This window comes from Diachasma alloeum, unplaced genomic scaffold (genome assembly GCF_001412515.2).
Source record: "Diachasma alloeum isolate Michigan unplaced genomic scaffold, Dall2.0 Dall_scaffold_00385, whole genome shotgun sequence".
Lineage (NCBI taxonomy): Eukaryota > Metazoa > Arthropoda > Insecta > Hymenoptera > Braconidae > Diachasma > Diachasma alloeum.
The window spans coordinates 8,189-28,036 of record NW_021680524.1 but is presented as its reverse complement, the minus strand read 5'-3'; the positions used below and the strand labels follow the sequence as shown (position 1 = coordinate 28,036).

Here is a 19,848-nt window from a genome sequence, read left to right as displayed (position 1 = left end):
CGTTGCGGATCTTCGGCCAGATACGTGAAAGCAGGAGAATTAATGATTACCTCACAATCACACAAGACAGTGGACAATTCATCACTGGTTAGCGAAGCCTTCTTCAGAACTTACCTGAGATGCTCTTTAATAATTCTGACGATTCGTTCCCACCAGCCACCCCACCAGGGTGCCGAGGGAGGAATGAACTTCAACTCCATTTTTTTCATTGAACTGTCTACTATCACCTTTGTCCAGTCGATTGCCCTTAGCAGATTTCGTGCACCATGGAAATTGGTGGCGTTGTCGGTGTAGATGACTGTTGGTCGTCTACGACGAGCAATGAAACGACGGAGTGCCTCTAAAAACTTTTCTGTAGACAAGGCTGGCACGAGCTCGAGGTGAACTGCACGATAAATCGCACACGTGAAGAGACAGATCCACAATTTACTTCCATCCTTCGGGAACAGGGGGCCAGCGTAATCCATACCTGTGACTTCGAAGGTTCTGGCGTCTCTGACACGATTCTCAGGTAAGGCAGTTGGCATAATCTCCATCTTCTGAGCGTTATATTGCTTGCCGGTCACACAACGATGAACCACAGCTCTAACAGTTTTTTGACACTGAAGGATCCATACTCTCTCTCAAAGAGCGTTAATTACTGTGTCGATTTGTGCGTGACTCAGTTTCTCATGATGATCTTCTATCAATTTTGTCATCAGAAGATGATGAGGGTCAAGAATTATAGGGAGACGAAAGCTACTGGTTTCTTATCGATTTTCTACGAGAGTTTTCAAACTCAACAAGCCACTTTTATCCTCGTAAATCGTCATCGAGCTGAGTCGGCGATCTCTCTTGTCAGCGAAACTTTCCTGCTGTGAAATTCGCAACAAGGTTGACTCGGCCACGTCGATATGTCTTCCAGTTAATTCTCCCTCGTCTAGATTACCCTTCTTTCGACGGCAGTTATTCAGGAATCTTTGGATCCAGGCTACCAACCGGACAATATGGTCGTATTTGGAGAATCGTTTCAAATACCACGCAGGCGAAACTACTTCGTGGTCTCTCTCGATGCTGCTAAGAGTGTGACTCGGCTCAACAACAGGCGTGACGATTTTCTCTTTCTTCTTCACCGTTTTTGGAAGTTCTTGATCCACTTGCTCTTCATCAGCGTCCCAATTCGCGTCAGGCCATCGTGTTGCTGGAAGTTTGAGCCATTCAGGGCCTTCTATCCATCGTGAGTCGATCAATTGACGAGCAGTACAGCCTCGCGATGGAAGGTCGGCTGGATTCTGCTCGCCTGGAATATGTCTCCACGAGCGGGATTCAGTCAATTGTCGAATTTCTCTTACTCGATTGAAAACAAAGGTAGCCCACTGCTTCTCTCGTTGGATCCAGGCCAGGGCGATGGTCGAATCAGACCAACAATATGTCTCGATTCCTGGTCGACTGAGTGATGATACAACAGATTTCAGCAGTCTCGCTCCCACGGTTGCAGCCAGCAGCTCCAACCTGGGTATCATTGCTCTTTCTTTCGGTGCTACTCGTGATTTTGCCTCGACAAAGGCCGCTTGAACCCCATTTGCTGACGCAGTTCTAGCGTAAATGACAGCAGCATAAGCGTCTTTACTCGCGTTGACGAAAAGGTGGAGTGAGAGTGAGTCTCTTTCCTCTCCCAAGGCCCATCGACGAATGTTGACTTCTCTGAGCAATGGTAAATCGTGGTGCCATTGCAAAAACTCGTTCTTGACCTCGTCCCCAACAGCAGTGTCCTAATCCAAATCAGTCTGCCATAGTCTCTGTAAAATTAGCTTCGGAAGGAGCACGGTTGGACTCACCATGCCCAGTGGATCGAAGACTCTCTGAGTCACGGATAGAATCGTCCTCTTCGTGATTTTGCTGGGAAGTTCAGGTACTAGAATCGTGTCTGACAATTGGAGAGTATCTAGCGTCTTATTCCACGTGAGTCCGAGTACTGCTGTCGTTAGTGCATCGTCCGAGTCGTTTGAATGTTCCCATCCTCTGAGATCGAAGCCACCTCTCGCCATTGCTGTGGTTGCAGTTTCTCTGAAGCACTCTAGCTCACCCACAGAGTCGACGCTCGTTACACAATTATCCACATAGAATGAGGTTTTCAGTTTTCTCAGGATAGCTTCTTTCTCTTCAGATTGTGTGCGTTTGATTTCTGGCTCTAAGTGTCGCTCTATTGTTGCTCCCAGCAGGAATGGACTGCTCGATACACCAAAAACGACTCGTCGCAATGTCGGTATTCGATAGTGTTTTCAGGCTTTGCGCAACTTTTCCACAGGAATCGTACCACGTTTCGTTCTTTCGACGCCACGCTGATTTGTAGAAAAGCCTTTCTGATGTCTGCGATGACTCCAACGCGTTTCTCTCTGAAGCGAAGAATCAACGATGGAATGAGTTCAATAAGATTGGGTCCCGTTTCCAGGCACTGATTCAACGACGGATGCTGTTTGTCTCGAGCTGAAGCATCAAACACTGGTCTGATACGTGTAGTACTACCCTCTTTTACAACGTGACGATGAGGCATATAATAGGCTACGTTATCCAACTCATCCTTGGGCACAGTTTCAATGATACCTTCAGAAATACACTCGTCGAACACCTTCTCGTAATCCTCAAGTAGCTTATCGTTTATAAGCTTCTTTCTCGTGTTCTCCAGTCTTCTCTCTGCTGTGGCTCGGTTGTTCTGCAGTGGTGGGTGACTCTCTTTCCACGGCAGTAGCACTTCATACCGGGCAAATGCGTCGAAACAAGTAGTTGCACGAAATCTCGTGAGAACTTCTTGCTGATTCTCTTTGGATTTTTACTGAATTGGGTCGGTGATACCCAGTGTATCGAGACTCCAAAGTTGCGACACATTTGCCTCATCAGTGTACATGGAGATTGTCAACAGAGGTGCCAAGAGTCGTAGGGGTGTTAAGGGTCATAGAGGTTATAGAGAGGCTAGGGGTCACGAGGGTCTCAAGCGTCGCAAGGGTCATAGGGGCCCTAAGGGTCATAAGGGTCATAGGGGTGCTAAGGGTCAAAAGGGTCATAGGGGCCCTAAGGGTCATAAGGGTCATACGGGTGCTAAGGGTGCTAAGGCTCATAGGGGTGTTACGAGTCATAAGGATCATAGAGGGGCTAAGCGTCATAAGGGTCGCGAGGGTCATAGAGGTGCTAAGGGACATAATGGTCTCGAGGGTCATAGAGGTGCCAAGGATCGTAGGGATGCTAAGGGTCATAAAGGTTATAGAGAGGCTAAGGGTCATAAGGGTCACGAGGGTCTCAAGCGTCTCAAGGGTCATAGGGGCCCTAAGGGTCATAAGCGTCATAGGGGTGCTAAGGGTCATGAGGGTCATAGGGGTGCTAAGGGTCATAAGGGTCAAACAGGGGCTAAGAGTTCTGAGGGCCACGAGGGTCATAGATGTACTAAGGGTCTTAAGGGTCACGAAGGTCATAGAGGCGCTAAGGGTCATAAAGGTCACGGGGGTCTCAAAAGGGTCTCAAACGAGGGCCATACGGGTTCTAAATGTCATAGAGGTGCTAAGGATCACGAGGGTCATAGAAGTGCTAAGGGTCACGAGGGTCATAGGAGCGCTGAGGGTCACGAAGGTCATAGGAGTACTAATGGTCACGAGGGTCATAGGGGTGGTAAGGATCATAAGGGTCATGGGGGTTCTAAGGGGGCTGCCCATATATAGAGGGGTGCCCATATATGGGGAGTGTTCATATATGGGGGGTGCCCATATATGGGGGGGTGCCCATATATGAGGTGTGTCCATATATGGGGGGGTGCCTATATATATGGGGTGGTGCCCATTTGTAGGAGTGCCCATATATGGGGGGTGCCTATATATGGGGGGGCCCATATATGGGGGGGAATTATACGTATATGGCCTCTTATGGTAAAGTATGTATAGAGCTATCGGATGTACCCTCCCGGTCACACCCACTCGGTCACACCGGGAGGGGGGAGCGAAGCTCCCCCGGGGTTGGCGAGCGGAGCGAGCAGGGATCGTAGCCCCCTAGTAACACGAATAATCAAATATAATTTCACACAAAAAAAAATTATGAAATTCACAAGAAAGGTGAATAAGGTCTATAATTCCTCATTATTCTCAAAATTATGACGAAATATCCATAATATGGATCGATATTCAGTTGAGGGTCCATACGTCACCTCGAAGTACAATGAATTCAATTTATCACATTTTAATTTCGCACAAAAATTGATCAGAACTAATGAACTTCAATATTGTACTCAAATTTACCAAAAGTAATCATCAAAAATCGAAAAAATATAAGAGGAGTTGATCACAACTGCCTCAACTCAAGAAAATATAATGAAAAATTAGATAAGACGCCATCTTGAATGCTTTCTCAAGAATAGCCAAGACAAAAGTTACAATTTTCCAATTTTACTCAAAGATAATAACAATCCGGCTCTGCCCACCTGTCGATTTGAGAAATTACCTGCTCCAGGATAGACAGCAACCTCCATCATAAAAAATAATAAATTTAACTCAAAATAAACGAAATAAATGCCAATCTGACGGACAGTACTATTTTGCGACTACATCTCGCGCTGGCTAGGAGACGACTCTAGTCAAGCTTGGGCCGGTTCAACCGATATGCCTGCTTGATCTTGTTTTGGGGGAGGAACCTCCTCCCAAATTCATAAGACACGGAATTTGATTGGATATCGAAGTTCTAACAGAAGTATTAAACGCTAGAACATTCTACGCAACTAATTTACATGAAAATTATTTCTCAAAAACTCCTAAATGGATATGAATCAATATTTTCGATGTTTTAAAATTATTTTAGATTAAATTTCGTGAATTATTCCCAACGTTGGAATATTATTCACATTCGAGTATCCCTCGCTGATTCCTCTAGGTTTTGCTCGTCTGACGAGGGGGAGCTTCCCCCTCCGGTCGTTCCTCGCGTCAGGGTACCCTGGACCATAGATATTCGGTGGTTGATGGCAATGGATCCTCGGTTGAAGACATCTTCAGCTCCCATTTGAAAAGCACGGGCTTCGTAGAGGGACGCCATCGTCCAATCCTCCTTTCCAATAGCTTGAATGGGATGGTTTGGATGTTGTTCGATCCCAAGAGAATTTTCCCAGGACCTCCTCTTTATGACCGTCGAAGATCACAAATGGTATTAGAATTGTAAAAGATTTGGAGTATTTCCTTTCCCGATTCTCATGGATGAGAGAAGTCTNGTGAACATTCACGAAAAAGGATGGAGCTGAAGCCAAACTGTCATTTTCATTTTCAATTTTTAATATGCTGCTTCAAACATGAAGTGATGCATTACTGAGTGATCTAATGCAAAATGATAACAGTGTTAGCACGTACTCCTACCAGAAGATCAGTAAACATTGAACACCAGCAATTTACTCTCTAAATTNAAAGGTCTCATTTTTTTCATTAAAAAATGAAAATAAACAAATGTTACAAATAAAAAATCAATTACGGGTTGACGACCCGTGTGGTCACAAAATAAAGCAACATATTCCAGATAATTGCTGTCTCCGAAACACATTAATACGTATAGTTCATAATATAATAATTTTTAAAAAATATTCCTATTCGCAGATTTTTTTAATGGGAAAGCAGCAATGTACAGTGTGGTTGCGCATCAAAGGACCTAAACGTCTATAACTAATATCGATGTCCCTGAAAGAGGTAGGCAGGCACACATATGTATTCAATTTTGAGGGACCCGCGGGCAGCGCGTCCGTAAATCTCATAACGAGCTATGATTGTTTTAACACCACTTTTTCTGACGAAATTTCTCGATTTTTTAGAAAATCAACGGAGACTGTTCGTTTTAAAAATATTGGCTGAATGTGTTATACATTGAATGCAGAATATATGGTTTTTTTTCAGCTCGGTTTAACAATTCTGCAACGTGATAGCCGCAGTGGACATCTCTATTAATTGCATAATTATTACAATATTGAGTATTTTCTTCTCTCGTTGGCTTTTTAGAAATTCAAGAAAACTCTGAAAAAATAGACAATTTTTTTCAAGCATTTTTTGTATGTATGACTACTAGAGGGATCCACGGAATATCCTATCGTAAAAAAGAGAGCACTGTCATGGCGGCCTCCACAAATGCGCATTGCGCATGCTCATGGCACAGTGACGCGAAGTGTCATGGCGCACCGGAGAATTTTTGGCGAGTCCACAAGATACGTTTCATTTAGAACAGCGCGCGAGAATTACAAAGCGGGGTTATAACTTGAATTTAAAAATCACCAATTCCTCAATTGAATTAGCTAGAAAGAGCTCGAAAAAAAGGAATGGATAATTACCGATTTTCGAACAAAATTCCGAAAATATTTGCAATTTTCAAGATTCCCTTCTTAAGAATGAATAATGGAATGTTTCTCACTTCTAAAAATACAATTATTTTGACATTAAATTTATTTTTGTAAAATTCTGGGAGTAGAGAAAATCTGTTACAATTTAGGAAAAATTATTCTTGGAATGAAATATTCATTATCATTGAATGATTCATAAAAAAAAGGGCTCATGGTCTCCGAAAATCTCGATTTTTCAATCATCTTATTAATTTACACCAAAAAGACGTCTTCCTATTATTTTTCTATATTTTTGAAATGGTTCCCCATAATTATGAGCAAAGAGCAATTTTACTAATGGAGATAATGGAAAAAAGAATTAAAATTTCAGGGATCATTAAGTAGTCATTTTTAGGAGTGTTTTAATTAATTGAAAAGTAAAAGTAAATTCTAGCAATATGAAAATCAAAACTTTCAGGTTACTTGAATTATTATGCAGTATATGAATATCCTATATCTAAGTACTCTGCATTTTTTATTAATGAAGCAATTAGAATTTTCCAATCAATTTAAGTCAGAAGAAAATAGAATCATTCAACTTTCTTAATGTTGCGTTTATTGAGGTTTCCTCCAAACCAAGCTGATTAGAATCAATGGATAGAGTTATGAAATTATCTTACAATTTTTGTGTTAAGTATAGGAGAATCTGAATGCAACACAGTAAAAAATAATAATAATACCCAAATTAAAAAATTCTATTACGAATAAAAAATAGCGATTAAAGACTCCATAATGGCAAAGAACAAGAATGATTATATTCATATCATATCATCTGAATCATTAAGATGAATTTCACAATTTTCATGAAGATTCACGAAAAAGGATGGAGCAGAAGCCAAACTGTCATTTTCATTTTCAATTTTTAATATGCTGCTTCAAACATGAAGTGATGCATTACTGAGTGATCTAATGCAAAATGATAACAGTGTTAGCACGTACTTCTACCAGAAGATCAGTAAACATTGAACACCAGCAATTTACTCTCTAAATTATGTTTGAGAAGTTGAATTGTAACAAAGATTAAAATCTCATTCAGCGAGCATGCTAATTAGCACATGCACAAGCAATTCATTGTAATATAAAAATTTACGAGCTAATAAATTAGGACATTTTTTTTCATCAGTTGCATTGTTTTTGCAATGAGCATGATTATGAACAATGAATTGAAANAGGGCTCATGGTCTCCGAAAATCTCGATTTTTCAATCATATTATTAATTTACACCAAAAAGACGTCTTCCTATTAATTTTCTATATTTTTGAAATGGTTCCCCATAATTATGAGCAAAGAGCAATTATACTAATGGAGATAATGGAAAAAAGAATTAAAATTTCAGGGATCATTAAGTAGTCATTTTTAGGAGTGTTTTAATTAATTGAAAAGTAAAAGTAAATTCTAGCAATATGAAAATCAAAACTTTCAGGTTACTTGAATTATTATGCAGTATATGAATATCCTATATCTAAGTACTCTGCATTTTTTATTAATGAAGCAATTAGAATTTTCCAATCAATTTAAGTCAGAAGAAAATAGAATCATTCAACTTTCTTAATGTTGCGTTTATTGAGGTTTCCTCCAAACCAAGCTGATTAGAATCAATGGATAGAGTTATGAAATTATCTTACAATTTTTGTGTTAAGTATAGGAGAATCTGAATGCAACACAGTAAAAAATAATANAAAAAGGGGTATAAGGTAAGGACTATCGACATAAATATGAGAATGGAACCTTTCAGCTTGACTGAAATAATTCAAAACCGGAACTGTTAAGACTGAACCCTTAATATGAAAATTTTGAAGTTTGTCTAATTTCTGATATAAGCACTCATTGAGAGAAGATTTTTGAACATTAATAACTATTATTTTGAAAAGACGAATAAAGGATGAATTAAAGAAACTTCGAGGAAGTTGGCAGGTTCTTTAAAAAATCAGAGAATCTTCAGTTTCTATCTGAATGTAACATGATTCGCGGTTTTTCCAATTTAAAGCAATTACGAGGTTTTCGCCTAAAAAAATTGAATTCTCCACGAGTTTTCGAGATTTTGAGAAAATTTTCGGTATCTCTCAANAAGAAGACGAATTAGGGATGAATTAAAGAAACTTCGAGGAAGTTGGCAGGTTCTTTAAAAAATCAGAGAATCTTCGGTTTCTATCTAAATATAATATGATTCGCGGTTTTTCCAATTTAAAGCAATTACGAGATTTTCGCCTAAAAAAATTGAATTCTCCACGAGTTTTCGAGATTTTGAGAAAATTTTCGGTATCTCTCAAATGGTAAATTATTTGTGTATCAATAAGGGAAGAACAATTGATAGACGAATGCTTTCATAAAGGAGTAAAGAGGAATGAAGGGAAAGAAGGCTAAAAAATTCTGGGTTGTAGGTATTATTATTTTGTACTCTGAATAGAATTTTGATAATATCCATTGTAACGTGACATCTTCGTATGGGGGTCAAAAATGTCTATTACCTTCGCCCTTCTTCCCCTTCATCTAGTTAAACTCAAAATGCAAAAAAAATCCATGGGCGCCAGGTAATTTTTAACCGGAATTACCAAACCGGAGGAATCCACAAAATCAACTCTACTGAGTCGAAAAACTAAAACGTACAAAAAAAAAGGAGGAAACTAGATTTTTGGGGAAAGGTCACGGTCCCTGGTTCGCTCAGTGTGCTAGGTTGTGGAGAGAGGGGTGGATTTCAGGTGGAAACGGGTATTGGGTGGTCAAAACTGCTGAAAAAAAGAGAAGAAATCGGCATTGTCCTTGTTTCACTATTGAAATTAGTCAAAATGAAGAATTTACATTTGTACATAGTGGATTTACCACAAAGAAAAAAAGAAAAGATTGATAATAATAAGCAGCAATTTTCTAACGAGCGCAATATAATGAATTGACTCGAACTAGCTGATTCTGACAATAATACATTATTGATTAATTCGGCTTCCAAATGAGGTCATAAATTCCTCAAGGATAATATAATAGTATTGACTAATCCCGAAATATTCGAGAATTCCGAGAACTGGGGGGGAAAGGTATACGGATTCCCCATGAGAGTGAGAGAGCGTGCACGTATTACGTACGGCGAGAGGAAGCAAAAATTCCCTAAAACTAAACTCGCCGTAGCGAAAAATCGGCAGAGTAAAATACGAAAAACCCAGAGCCCCCGTGCTCGGGAAAGTCCAGAGAAGCCAATGAAACCACAATCGAAATTTTGGGATCGTTGGGAGCCACTCCAGATCGAGTTGTATCCGGAAGGAAATTTAAACGGAGGAACGCTTATGGGAAGCGATAGCCACCACTGGTAGGCGCGTTAGGGGGGTTATCGCGAGGGGGAAAACTCTACGCAATGTGTACGTAGGGAAAAATAGGAATGCTCCTCGCTATAGGAGCGAGGGAGAAGAAAATAGCCCACGTCGAAAATCGTACGATTTCGACTGGGAAACGACACAGGAACTTCATTACTAAATAGGCACACTCAATGAACCCGTAAATCATCTTAAAGGTGATTAATTATCCTCTCCGGAGGGGTTTTTCTCCGATAGATTCTCAAGAAAGATCTTTAAGAAAAAAATTGCATAAAACGAAAAAACGGATTTTTTTGTGCATAATAAGTCGATGCACAGTGTGATCGGAGACGGGTTTGAGCCGGAAATAACCCCAAAAAGGGGAGAAATCCCCTTGAATAACCCATCAAAATCACGAAAACCACCCAATCATGAGTAAAGAGGGGGGAATCGGCACCTTACAATTTGGATCAAGCGTCACAATCACCGTTTTAATGGAATAAAATGCGACGTACGGGGCTGAAGACCCCGTAGTCGAATAACTAAAACCCGAAATGAATTCGGAAAAATAAATAAACCGAACTAAAAACTCACTTTGGGTTTCTTACCCCTCTTTGGGGTGTTCTTCGCCATCGTGTAAATCCAATAATCCAAAAGTGGGCACTATGATCCTAGGATAGGCACTGTACTGGCACTAGTTCCGGTGAGGTCAAGGGCCAACGCCGAACTACCGAACTCACGAGCGTCTCGAGACACCTCAGAGTGCGAAATTCACCGCTCAATCACCCGAATTTTGATTGGTGCGGACACGCCCCTCGAAGGTGCGAATCTAACGACAATTAGTCGCGACTCTTACGACCTAGCGCGATTATTCAAATCTCACCTAACTCTTCTCTAATCATCTAACACAAAACTAGTTCCTTTTTATTAATTATTACGCGAGACTAGGCCGAACTGATTATCGTTCGGATCATTACGAAGGGTCTTTGGCGCTTCCCACGGATCGGATCTCCGGGATTTTCGGGGTTAAAAGACAAGTTACCGGCACTTGTTATGACTCCACTACTAATTCCTGCTCAACTCGTTTCTCTCATCAAAAACCCAAAGGCAACCTGGCGATTCGTTGGAGACGATGGTTGCACTCGCTCCGAACGACCTTCCACCCAAAACAAAAACGTAACCAATTAACCCCTGAAAATCCAACGAAATTGGAGCGCCAGCATTTCAGCCGGACCTATTCGATTACCCGCAAGATTAACAATAGGGTGAACCCCATAAAAAGAACCGGATGACTCTATAATTTTGGCCCTTCTTCACAATAATTTTTCTGGGCCCTCAAAGACGCGTAATTACTAATCTTTACTAATAAACGGAACCGATAACTCTAACCGGAAATAAGCCACTCGGAAGTGGATAAGGGACTCTCACTCTCTCGCTCTTGGATTCTTACTCACGGATTTTAATTCAACGTTGTAGGAGTCTCGCTGTTTACAGATCGTTTTTAGTGTTCCTAACGAACATCCCCACATGTTCGTTACACCATAGTTACAACCTCATTCAGTGAGCACAAGAATTTAGAAGTAGTGAATCGCTTATTGAAATATTGGAATCGAAGAAATGATGAACTGAGAAGAATTGCTTACATATTAATCTTAATATTCAGTATAATAAGAAAATGATGAATCATTAATTTTTGAAAGAAATACAATGAATGTAAAAAATTCACAAGTCTGTATTGTTGATACAGGTGTACTTTTACGTGGATACGTCTATGGTTTTTGTTTTTCTCTCATGAACTTCATAGTTTTTTCTCATACATATTTATTTGAATAAGCATATATGTACAGTTACATGTTTTACATAGATTTCAATGTTTTAACGTCAGTTTATTGAATATTGGCCGATGAAACAAAGAATATGATGTGATTCCGCTAAGGCTTACACTCAATTTCACANATTTACATAGATTTGAATGTTTTAACGTCAGTTTATTGCATATTGGCCGATGAAACGAAGAATATGATGTGATTCCGCTAAGGCTTACACTTAATTTCACAAGATGATACCTCATAACGAAAACATAGACGTGTCCACGCCAAGATGAGAAAAGGAATAATGACAGTGCATCAACATCGCAGCCTTGGCGGCGTTATTCAATAGATAACAAAGAAATTTGCGATACGATTTTAGAGAAAATAGAGAATGGAAACACAGAAGAATCTACTGGAATTGATTTTCATCGGATCTCACCATTTGGGAAATAAAATACACATCTTTAATTTGAGAAAACAACAAGATTTCAATTTCTTGCTATCCCAACTGANTTTTAATTTGAGAAAACAACAAGAAGATTTCAATTTCTTTCTGTCCCAACTGAATTTGAATATAAATTGGTGAAATGAATCGATGAAATCATCAGAATCTATTACGTAAGGATTTGAAAAATTCATCAGTTTGAGAGTGATTTTAACGTCTATGGCACCCTTCATTCCACATTATATTCGTAATAAATACACAGTACAATTGATCTCATATTTTCAAAAAAAATTTGTCGAGTTATAGACCGTTGTTTCGAGTAGTCTCTACTTTTGACACCGACAGTAGAACAGATTAGTTTATGAAAACGATCCCCTCAGCAATTCTTCAGTTATTCGCATAAACCTTGTGAAAAAATTGGAGAAAAAGATAATTTTCTGGAAATTTAACGAGTTTACCCAGAAAAATCATGCCATTGAAATTTTTCTTTTGCAGTCGATGAGCCTTTATGTATCTTAATTCTAATTGGATATTGACCGAAACGGTCTTAGTAGTTTTTGATTATTTGGATTTCTTATCTTGTGTTGACAAACGTTGAAGAAATAAAGTTGTCTCTGGAAAACCCATGTCCCTTGTTCTTGTGAAAACAGAACAACATAATAACGAGATGAGACTGAGATGAGACCGAGATGAAATCGAGACGAGACATACATTTTTAATAGCAACATCAAAGCGAGACCGAGACCAACATGTTATAAAATCAGACAAGACTACACCGTGACAGCCAGTGGCGAGACCATACCGAGACCATATTGAAATTTTCAGTTTTTTCCGATACCGCGCCCAGACTTCGCAAACTCTCATCTCGCCTCATTTTGCGGGCAGCCCTACTTGAAATGAATAGTTTCTTTAGTTGATTCAATCCTACGCAGATCAAGTAGAGGATCCGGAGTAAAACAAAACAAAACGAGGTCAACTAATACAGCTCTATGTAATTTCTATTAAATTTTTGAATGTTTTTTAGACCAGCAATCAAAAGCAGTTGAGATATCAATAGTAGTTCATCAGTGAGATTATGACGAAGTTGTATTGAATTTTATCATGGAAACTTAATCAAATATGTGCGAGCAATTGTCACGAGTAGAAGGTGATAGAGAAAACTTTTCGAAGCGTACAAAAACTTTTTTTTTACTAAAAGAAAGAAAACATTCCTCTGAGATTTAATGTAATTCTTGATGCGAAATGTGTTAATGTATTAATCATTGCAAACTTTCACTGGCCAGCGATGATGAAGATTCCTTGACAAAAAAATTTACCTGGTTTCGTTGATACGGGCACTTTAACGGTAATCGCGGAGTGAAGTAAAAAAAACACTCCAATCAGTAACATTTTCGTATCCATTCCCTTCATCTGTAATTCATACATTATTAATTGTATTAGTTGGGTTAATGAAAGATCGTAAATATTGTTAATGAATTTATCAGTACAATTTCATGATTGAAGTGTAAAATAGGGGGAAATTATCGAATTAACTAGAGGTATAATTTGTTTTGCTTTGGAATTTTCATGAGTTATTATGCAATGTTGATAATGAAGTTTTTCAAATGGTGTGTTTTCTCTCCCACAATTATTTCATAATTTAGCAGATCTATTGATATTCTATCATATCAACATATAGCAATCGATCGGTCGATCCAACTCATTGATAAATACTTGGTAGTAGTCATGCAAGTGATTTATTGGTGTTGTGGATAAGAGCAGAAGAATATGGTAATACTTGCATTTTAAATTTATTTTTCAATCTCATTTCACTCTGCTATTCCCGACATTTGAAATTACAAATCAGAAAAAAACTATGTAAATTCTACCTGGGAGAGCTACAGCCAATTCCCGTATACCATAATTCTATGGTATAGACAGGAACCTATACTATGTGTATAAGTGAAAGGAAAACTGGAGCAAGGCTTACGATGGTTATTCCGAGAACCTCCGGAAAAACCATGTGGCGTATAAGATCTATTTGACACGCGCCATAAACTTTTGTGTTATTCACTTTTTTCTCTGCATTCCTTAGGTTAAAAATTCTTCTAGTGAAGTTATATAGTTTATTAGCACATAAGTGTACAAGGGCATAAATTTGGTTTTTGACTATCAGAAATTTACAGTCCGAGCCAAAGGCAATGTCTCGCTCATTTACATTCGTTGAAAACAAAGTTGATGACCGAGAGTTCAATAAAATTATTTGTCCGTGCTGCTACGTTCACCTCGTGCTGTAAAGCGCCTTTTCTTTTACTCATAAACGAAAAGTCTTTTCCTTTACTTGTAAACGAAAAGGTGCACAGTTTGCCGCTCATTGATCATTACATCACTGACAAAATAGTATATTTCGATACAAGTGCAACAGGGATTTTTCGCGGGTGTGAAGTTAGATGCCCGAGCCGAAGCCGAGAGCTGCTAATCACACGAGCTGAAAAATCCCCGTCCCACATATATCCAACAATTTTTTTGTTAGTGATGTTACGTTTAACGACTGACGAACTGTGCACTGATAGAAAGAATTAATTATCGTTAACGAATGCATTTCGTTGGAGACGAGGGTCTAATCGGTTTCACCAAATGTTCATCGTTATTAGTTAACAAACCCACATTTAAGGGGCATTGTTTGACTCGATTTTCACCTTACAAGTGAACCATTCGTTAACAAATATTCATTTGGTCTTATTCAACTCTACCATTCGTTGATAGTTAACGAATCTCGTTTGGAATAAATGAATCAGTCTATCAGTGTCTTTTTTCGTTCAGAAGTAAACGAAACGGCACTTTTCGGTACGATGTGAATGCACCAGCAGTCATAAAATAGGGGAGGGTAGGGCAAAACGGACCGGGAGGGCCAAACGGACCGCAGGGCAAAACGGACCGCTAGGTCAAAATAGACCACTGACAGAAAATTTGTAATTTTTTTTTCTTTTGCTTCAAATTAAAAATGAGTTTCTTGAGTCGTAACTGTCACAAGGGTTATATAGGCAAGAAGTGTCATTGAACCACAATTTGATCAGATTTACTAATCACCTCAAACCACAAATGATTTTGAAAAACCAATATTTCTTAAGAATCTGTATGTCTAAAGACAAAACGGACATTTATATATTGATTTCTTGTCTACACGAACCGCGACAGAAGCCATTTAACGGATTACATATGACTGCTACTCTCCACGTTTTTTTCCTCCTAGTTTCATTTCCACCAATTTCATTGGTAGTAGGCTTCCGAGTGGTTCCCGGTGCTTGGTTTCAATAAATAAAACCATATATTCTTGTTATATGGCTTTCTCAGTTATCCTGATATGAAAATGAAAGGTGAATTATAGATGCATCATTTTTTTTTTTTTAAGAATTTTGGATGAATTATTCCATCTCAATAACTGCCAAATATATCGTCCTAAAATTTGATATAGGAATGTTCCTTGACGATCCTAACTAGAAGCCAAAGTTTGACAAGTTTTCCCTGACTTTTACCCATGTCATAGTGCGCAAAAGTGAATTCCGACAAAAAAAAGACGATATCTTGAAAAATTCGAGTGGATGGAAATTCAATGAAATAGTACGCATATTTTGTTGGATCTAGATAGATGACATCAAAACGCACATTTTGAAGAAAAAAATTGAAATCGGACCAATAGTTTTTGAAATATTGAACAAAAGATTTTTACATACAAAGTTGAATATATCTGAAACTACTGGTCCGATTCCGTTCATTCAGAATCCCAAACTTTGTTACCATAAGACCTAAAATCATTCCAAGTTTCATGTTTCTATCTCGATCATTTTTCAAGTTATCTTGCGAACAAGCCATTTCCGCGAAAAAATGAAAAAACGATATAAAGCTACATTACTCAATGTGTTATAGTCTTTTTTCATTCCAATTAAATAGGTATCATCATGACGAGTATTTTCAAAAAAAAAATCGAATCAGTTGAATGGTTCAGGAGATATAAACAAAAAAGGATTTTCGAAGAATCGCTATACCTCCAGAACTGCTCACCCGATCGAGCTGCAATTTAGCGCAAATTTAAGGCTCAGTAGTACCAATTAGCAGTCAGTATTTCAGCATCTTTCTCTCAATAATTCTCGAGTTATGGGGAAAGTTCTGGATATACGAACACACATGTGCACACACATACCTACACACACACAGACATGTCTGTAAAACATCATTTCTTCACGTTTCATGACATTTCTAGGCATTTTCACCCAAAGTTAAGAAATCGAAAACAATCACAATTACAATGCTTCCAGTCGGAAGCAAAAAAAAATTATTAATTTTCTGTCAGTGGTCCGTTTTGCCCTAGGTGTCCATTTTGCCCTGCGATCCGGTTTGCCCTTCCTTCCCCTATGTATTTTACAGTCTAAACCCAAAAATAACCAATGATTTGAGTTACAATTTTGAAATGGGATCATTTAATAAAAAAAATGCAGAGACTGAATACAAATAATTTTTTCACTATATTTTTTAAAGCAAAATGTTCAAAAAAAGAATCACGGTTGTGAAACGACGACAAAATTTTTCGTCGCTGTCATTTTTTTCCAATGGATACCGTTAATTCTGCATAAGAAGGTGCCGAATGCCACTCGCGCTTCAAAATGATTCGGGTATTTCCCTCTGCTTCCCTGCATACAAGCGAGCGTTTCAATTTTTGAACGAAAAATCCTTCGCCCACGTGCTCGGAATTTTTTAACCTGCAAAACTTGACACTCTCAATTGTTTGCAACGAAACTATCGGGTAATATCCGATCATTTCGAAGCTCTCGTGATATTATAACTAGCAATTATTCTGAAAAACATTCCAAAGTGGAAACTATGGAAAATATTTCTGTGCAAATTTCGCTATCCACCTTCACTCGTAAGATATAGTCAGAAAACTCACCTCGATTTGTAGTTTACAAATTTAAATACATTAAATATCTCTATCAGGAGAAATTTAGAAAATGAAGTTCTTAATTCCCGAAAAAAGCACAATTGATGACTAAAGCGAAAACTTCACTGAAAAATCACACAGTAAGAGCATCAATCAATCTGTCGAATGGTTACAGATATCTTCATTACTAGGGAAATTATAAAAAGATGACGTCTCAACTAGTGTACCTCCGGCGTTCTCCCATATATATTGTAGTAATTGTTATCGGCACAACTGAAGTACTAGGCGGCTTACACGCACCTTATAAATGGCGGGAGAAAGTACTACAACAGCTCTAGGGTATGATTCCTCTATTCGTTTAAACCCCTACTGCCCAGTAATAATTGTAAGCTGCCACCATTCCAATTTTTCACTCTCTACGATCTCTCCATGATAATCTATCGCATTCGTTCAATTAAATAAATAAAATAATACATTTCGTCATTAGGCTGAAAAAAAATTTTCTGGTGAATATGAGCAATCATATGAGGTAGAAAAGTTTCTTTTTGTTATTCCGGCCGTAAGGCCACGGAGCGATGCGGAGCGTCCGTGAATCTCTGCCTACGGCCGTCATGACAATAGTTATTTTCATCACAAGGTCCACAAAGTATTTTCTGACATTCGTTAGAAAATACTTTTGGACCGTGTGATGAATGCAATTTTTCGTCAGAAGGCCCGTAAACCGCGATCAAACCGAGCGAAGCGGGTTAGAATCGCGGTTTACCGGGTCTTCCCACGAAAAAAATATTGTTTGTCATACGGCCAAAAAAAACTTTTCTGACGAATATGATTGCAGCCCTCGCCTAGTATATTTAGTCATTAGGCCGAAAAAAAACTATTCTGGCGAATATGAGTTTGCAGCCCCAGCCGAATATGAGGGTTGCAATCATATCAGCTACAATAGTATTTTTAGGCCGTGTGACGAACAATATTTTCACTATGCATCCGTGAATCACTGCCTACAACCGTTAGGGCAAAACTTATTAACCCGTCAGTAGACGCGCTCTTTTTCGCACTGCAGAGATATCCTATACATTGACCAGGGTTGAGTGAGGGAAATGCTCATAGTACGCCTACTGACGGGTTAAAAGTCATTGAGTGAGGAGTACTTTTGTAGAAATTTGAGGGGCTATTCACATTTGTAATCATGGTATCACTCGCTAGTGTCATCAAATTGTAATCACCGTGAAATCAATGAAGTCTTTGTAATCACTGAAATCGCATGATTACCCTTTCAGGGTGAGATAAAACGGCTGAATATCGGACGGACATCGCTCCGATATACCGGATCATCTGCAGCAGGCTTCGACTGATCATCTGCTCAACCACAGTGCGTTACATAGTGCCGTTAACGCCGCCGATGTCGGCCGAATGTTCGCGTTAATTATCAACTGAGCATCACTTGAACAAATTATATAATTGTTTATACATATTTGTTTCAATAGTTTCTTAGTGTTCTATCACTTTTTCCATGAATTTAGATGAACCTATGAAAAAGACGGGGGTAAGGATACCACTGCTACTTATATCATGCCCTGTTATTATCCATTTCATCACAAAGAGGATGCATTACAGGAGGATCTATTGATGTGAATACGTCTATGTTTTCATTATGAGAGGGCATTCAAGAAAAAAAACCTTATGGTTCTTTATGCACTGGCCCATGTATCACAATTCTAGAACATTCTAGATTTTTTAGAAAATTGCTCAAAACTCTACAGTTTTTTTACGGCAGTATTGACCATGGCCAGAAAGAAGTTGAGTAAGAGCCTAAATGTCCACATCTGTAAGAGCACACGCATTTTCTCCTCAAGAGGGCAGTTCACCGCTTTGAAGTCCACATACAGCAATGTGCGCGGCAACTTCATCGACCTCCAGTTGTCCGTATGAAAGATTGGCACATCACTGGAAGTACACATGCTTGATTGCCACACTTCTTAAATACACAAAAAAATACACAATTGAATTGTGCACTTGCATTAAGTACGCACAAAAAGATTGCACACGTATTATTGTCAACGTTCCAAAATTGCACATGCATCTAATTCCACAGGATCTTTTAACACATGGAAATTGATACGCTCGTCAAATGCACAATCATATTCTCCACCTTTTGAATAAGTAGTCATATCTACATATGGCGTGTTTCAAATTCCTCAATGTGTAGTTTCAACAATACACCAAAAACGTGTGGAATTTCATACAAAAATGGAATTCCGTATGTTTTAAATGTGCAGTTTTATAAAAAAAATAAAATATGGGTGTGGTGTTCAATTTACACATTGTGGAATTCCTAATGCACAATGTGTAGATGGGGCACTCTCTGTCAAACCAGACAGTCATTTTTCATGATCTCTCGGAATGTCTCACCAATTTTGCAGGGTATTCTGTGACTCAAAAAAAGGATTCCAAATTTTTTTCAGAATTTTTGTATTGCTCATTCTTTTTCTGCAATTCAATTTTCTTTCTTGATAAAAACACCTTATTTTTTCGGTTCTATGCGTTCAAAAATGGTGATTAAAAAAAAGTACATTTTTTCCGAGCTTTAAGATGGAAAAATCATTAAAGGTCACAAAACATCAGGAGACCCATTTCAGCGAAAATAAGAAGAAAATAATTTTTTTTCTTTACTTGGACACTTTTAAACGTTGTGATATTTTTTGACATCATGGAGAGCGGAAATTCAGTAGCGAAGCGATAAAACAATTTAAATCAATTCAGCTCTTAGCTGAGTTGTATAGGGATATCTTCGCATCTATCATTATATTTTACTGAAAAGAATTATTATTATTTCAAAATAATTGATTTTTCAGTTTTATAATTATTACATTTTATTATTATTATCATTATTATTATGATGATGATGATGATGATGACGATTATTATTATTATTATTATTATTATTATTATTATTATTATTATTAATATTATTATTATTATTACAGCTGTGTATATATATATATATATATATATATATATATATATATATATAT

General features: G+C 38.2%; 1 protein-coding gene across 1 annotated transcript; it reads right to left on the bottom strand.

The window, feature by feature from the left end:
* Window positions 1-749: 749 nt before the first annotated feature.
* On the bottom strand, window positions 750-4,489 carry LOC107041872. The gene is made up of 4 exons (XM_015262676.1): window positions 4,462-4,489; window positions 2,286-2,799; window positions 1,818-2,208; window positions 750-1,751 (listed from the first exon to the last, which is right to left on the bottom strand). Exons 1-4 carry the CDS (start codon window positions 4,487-4,489, stop codon window positions 750-752), a joined length of 1,935 nt encoding a protein of 644 aa, XP_015118162.1.
* Window positions 4,490-19,848: the final 15,359 nt, after the last annotated feature.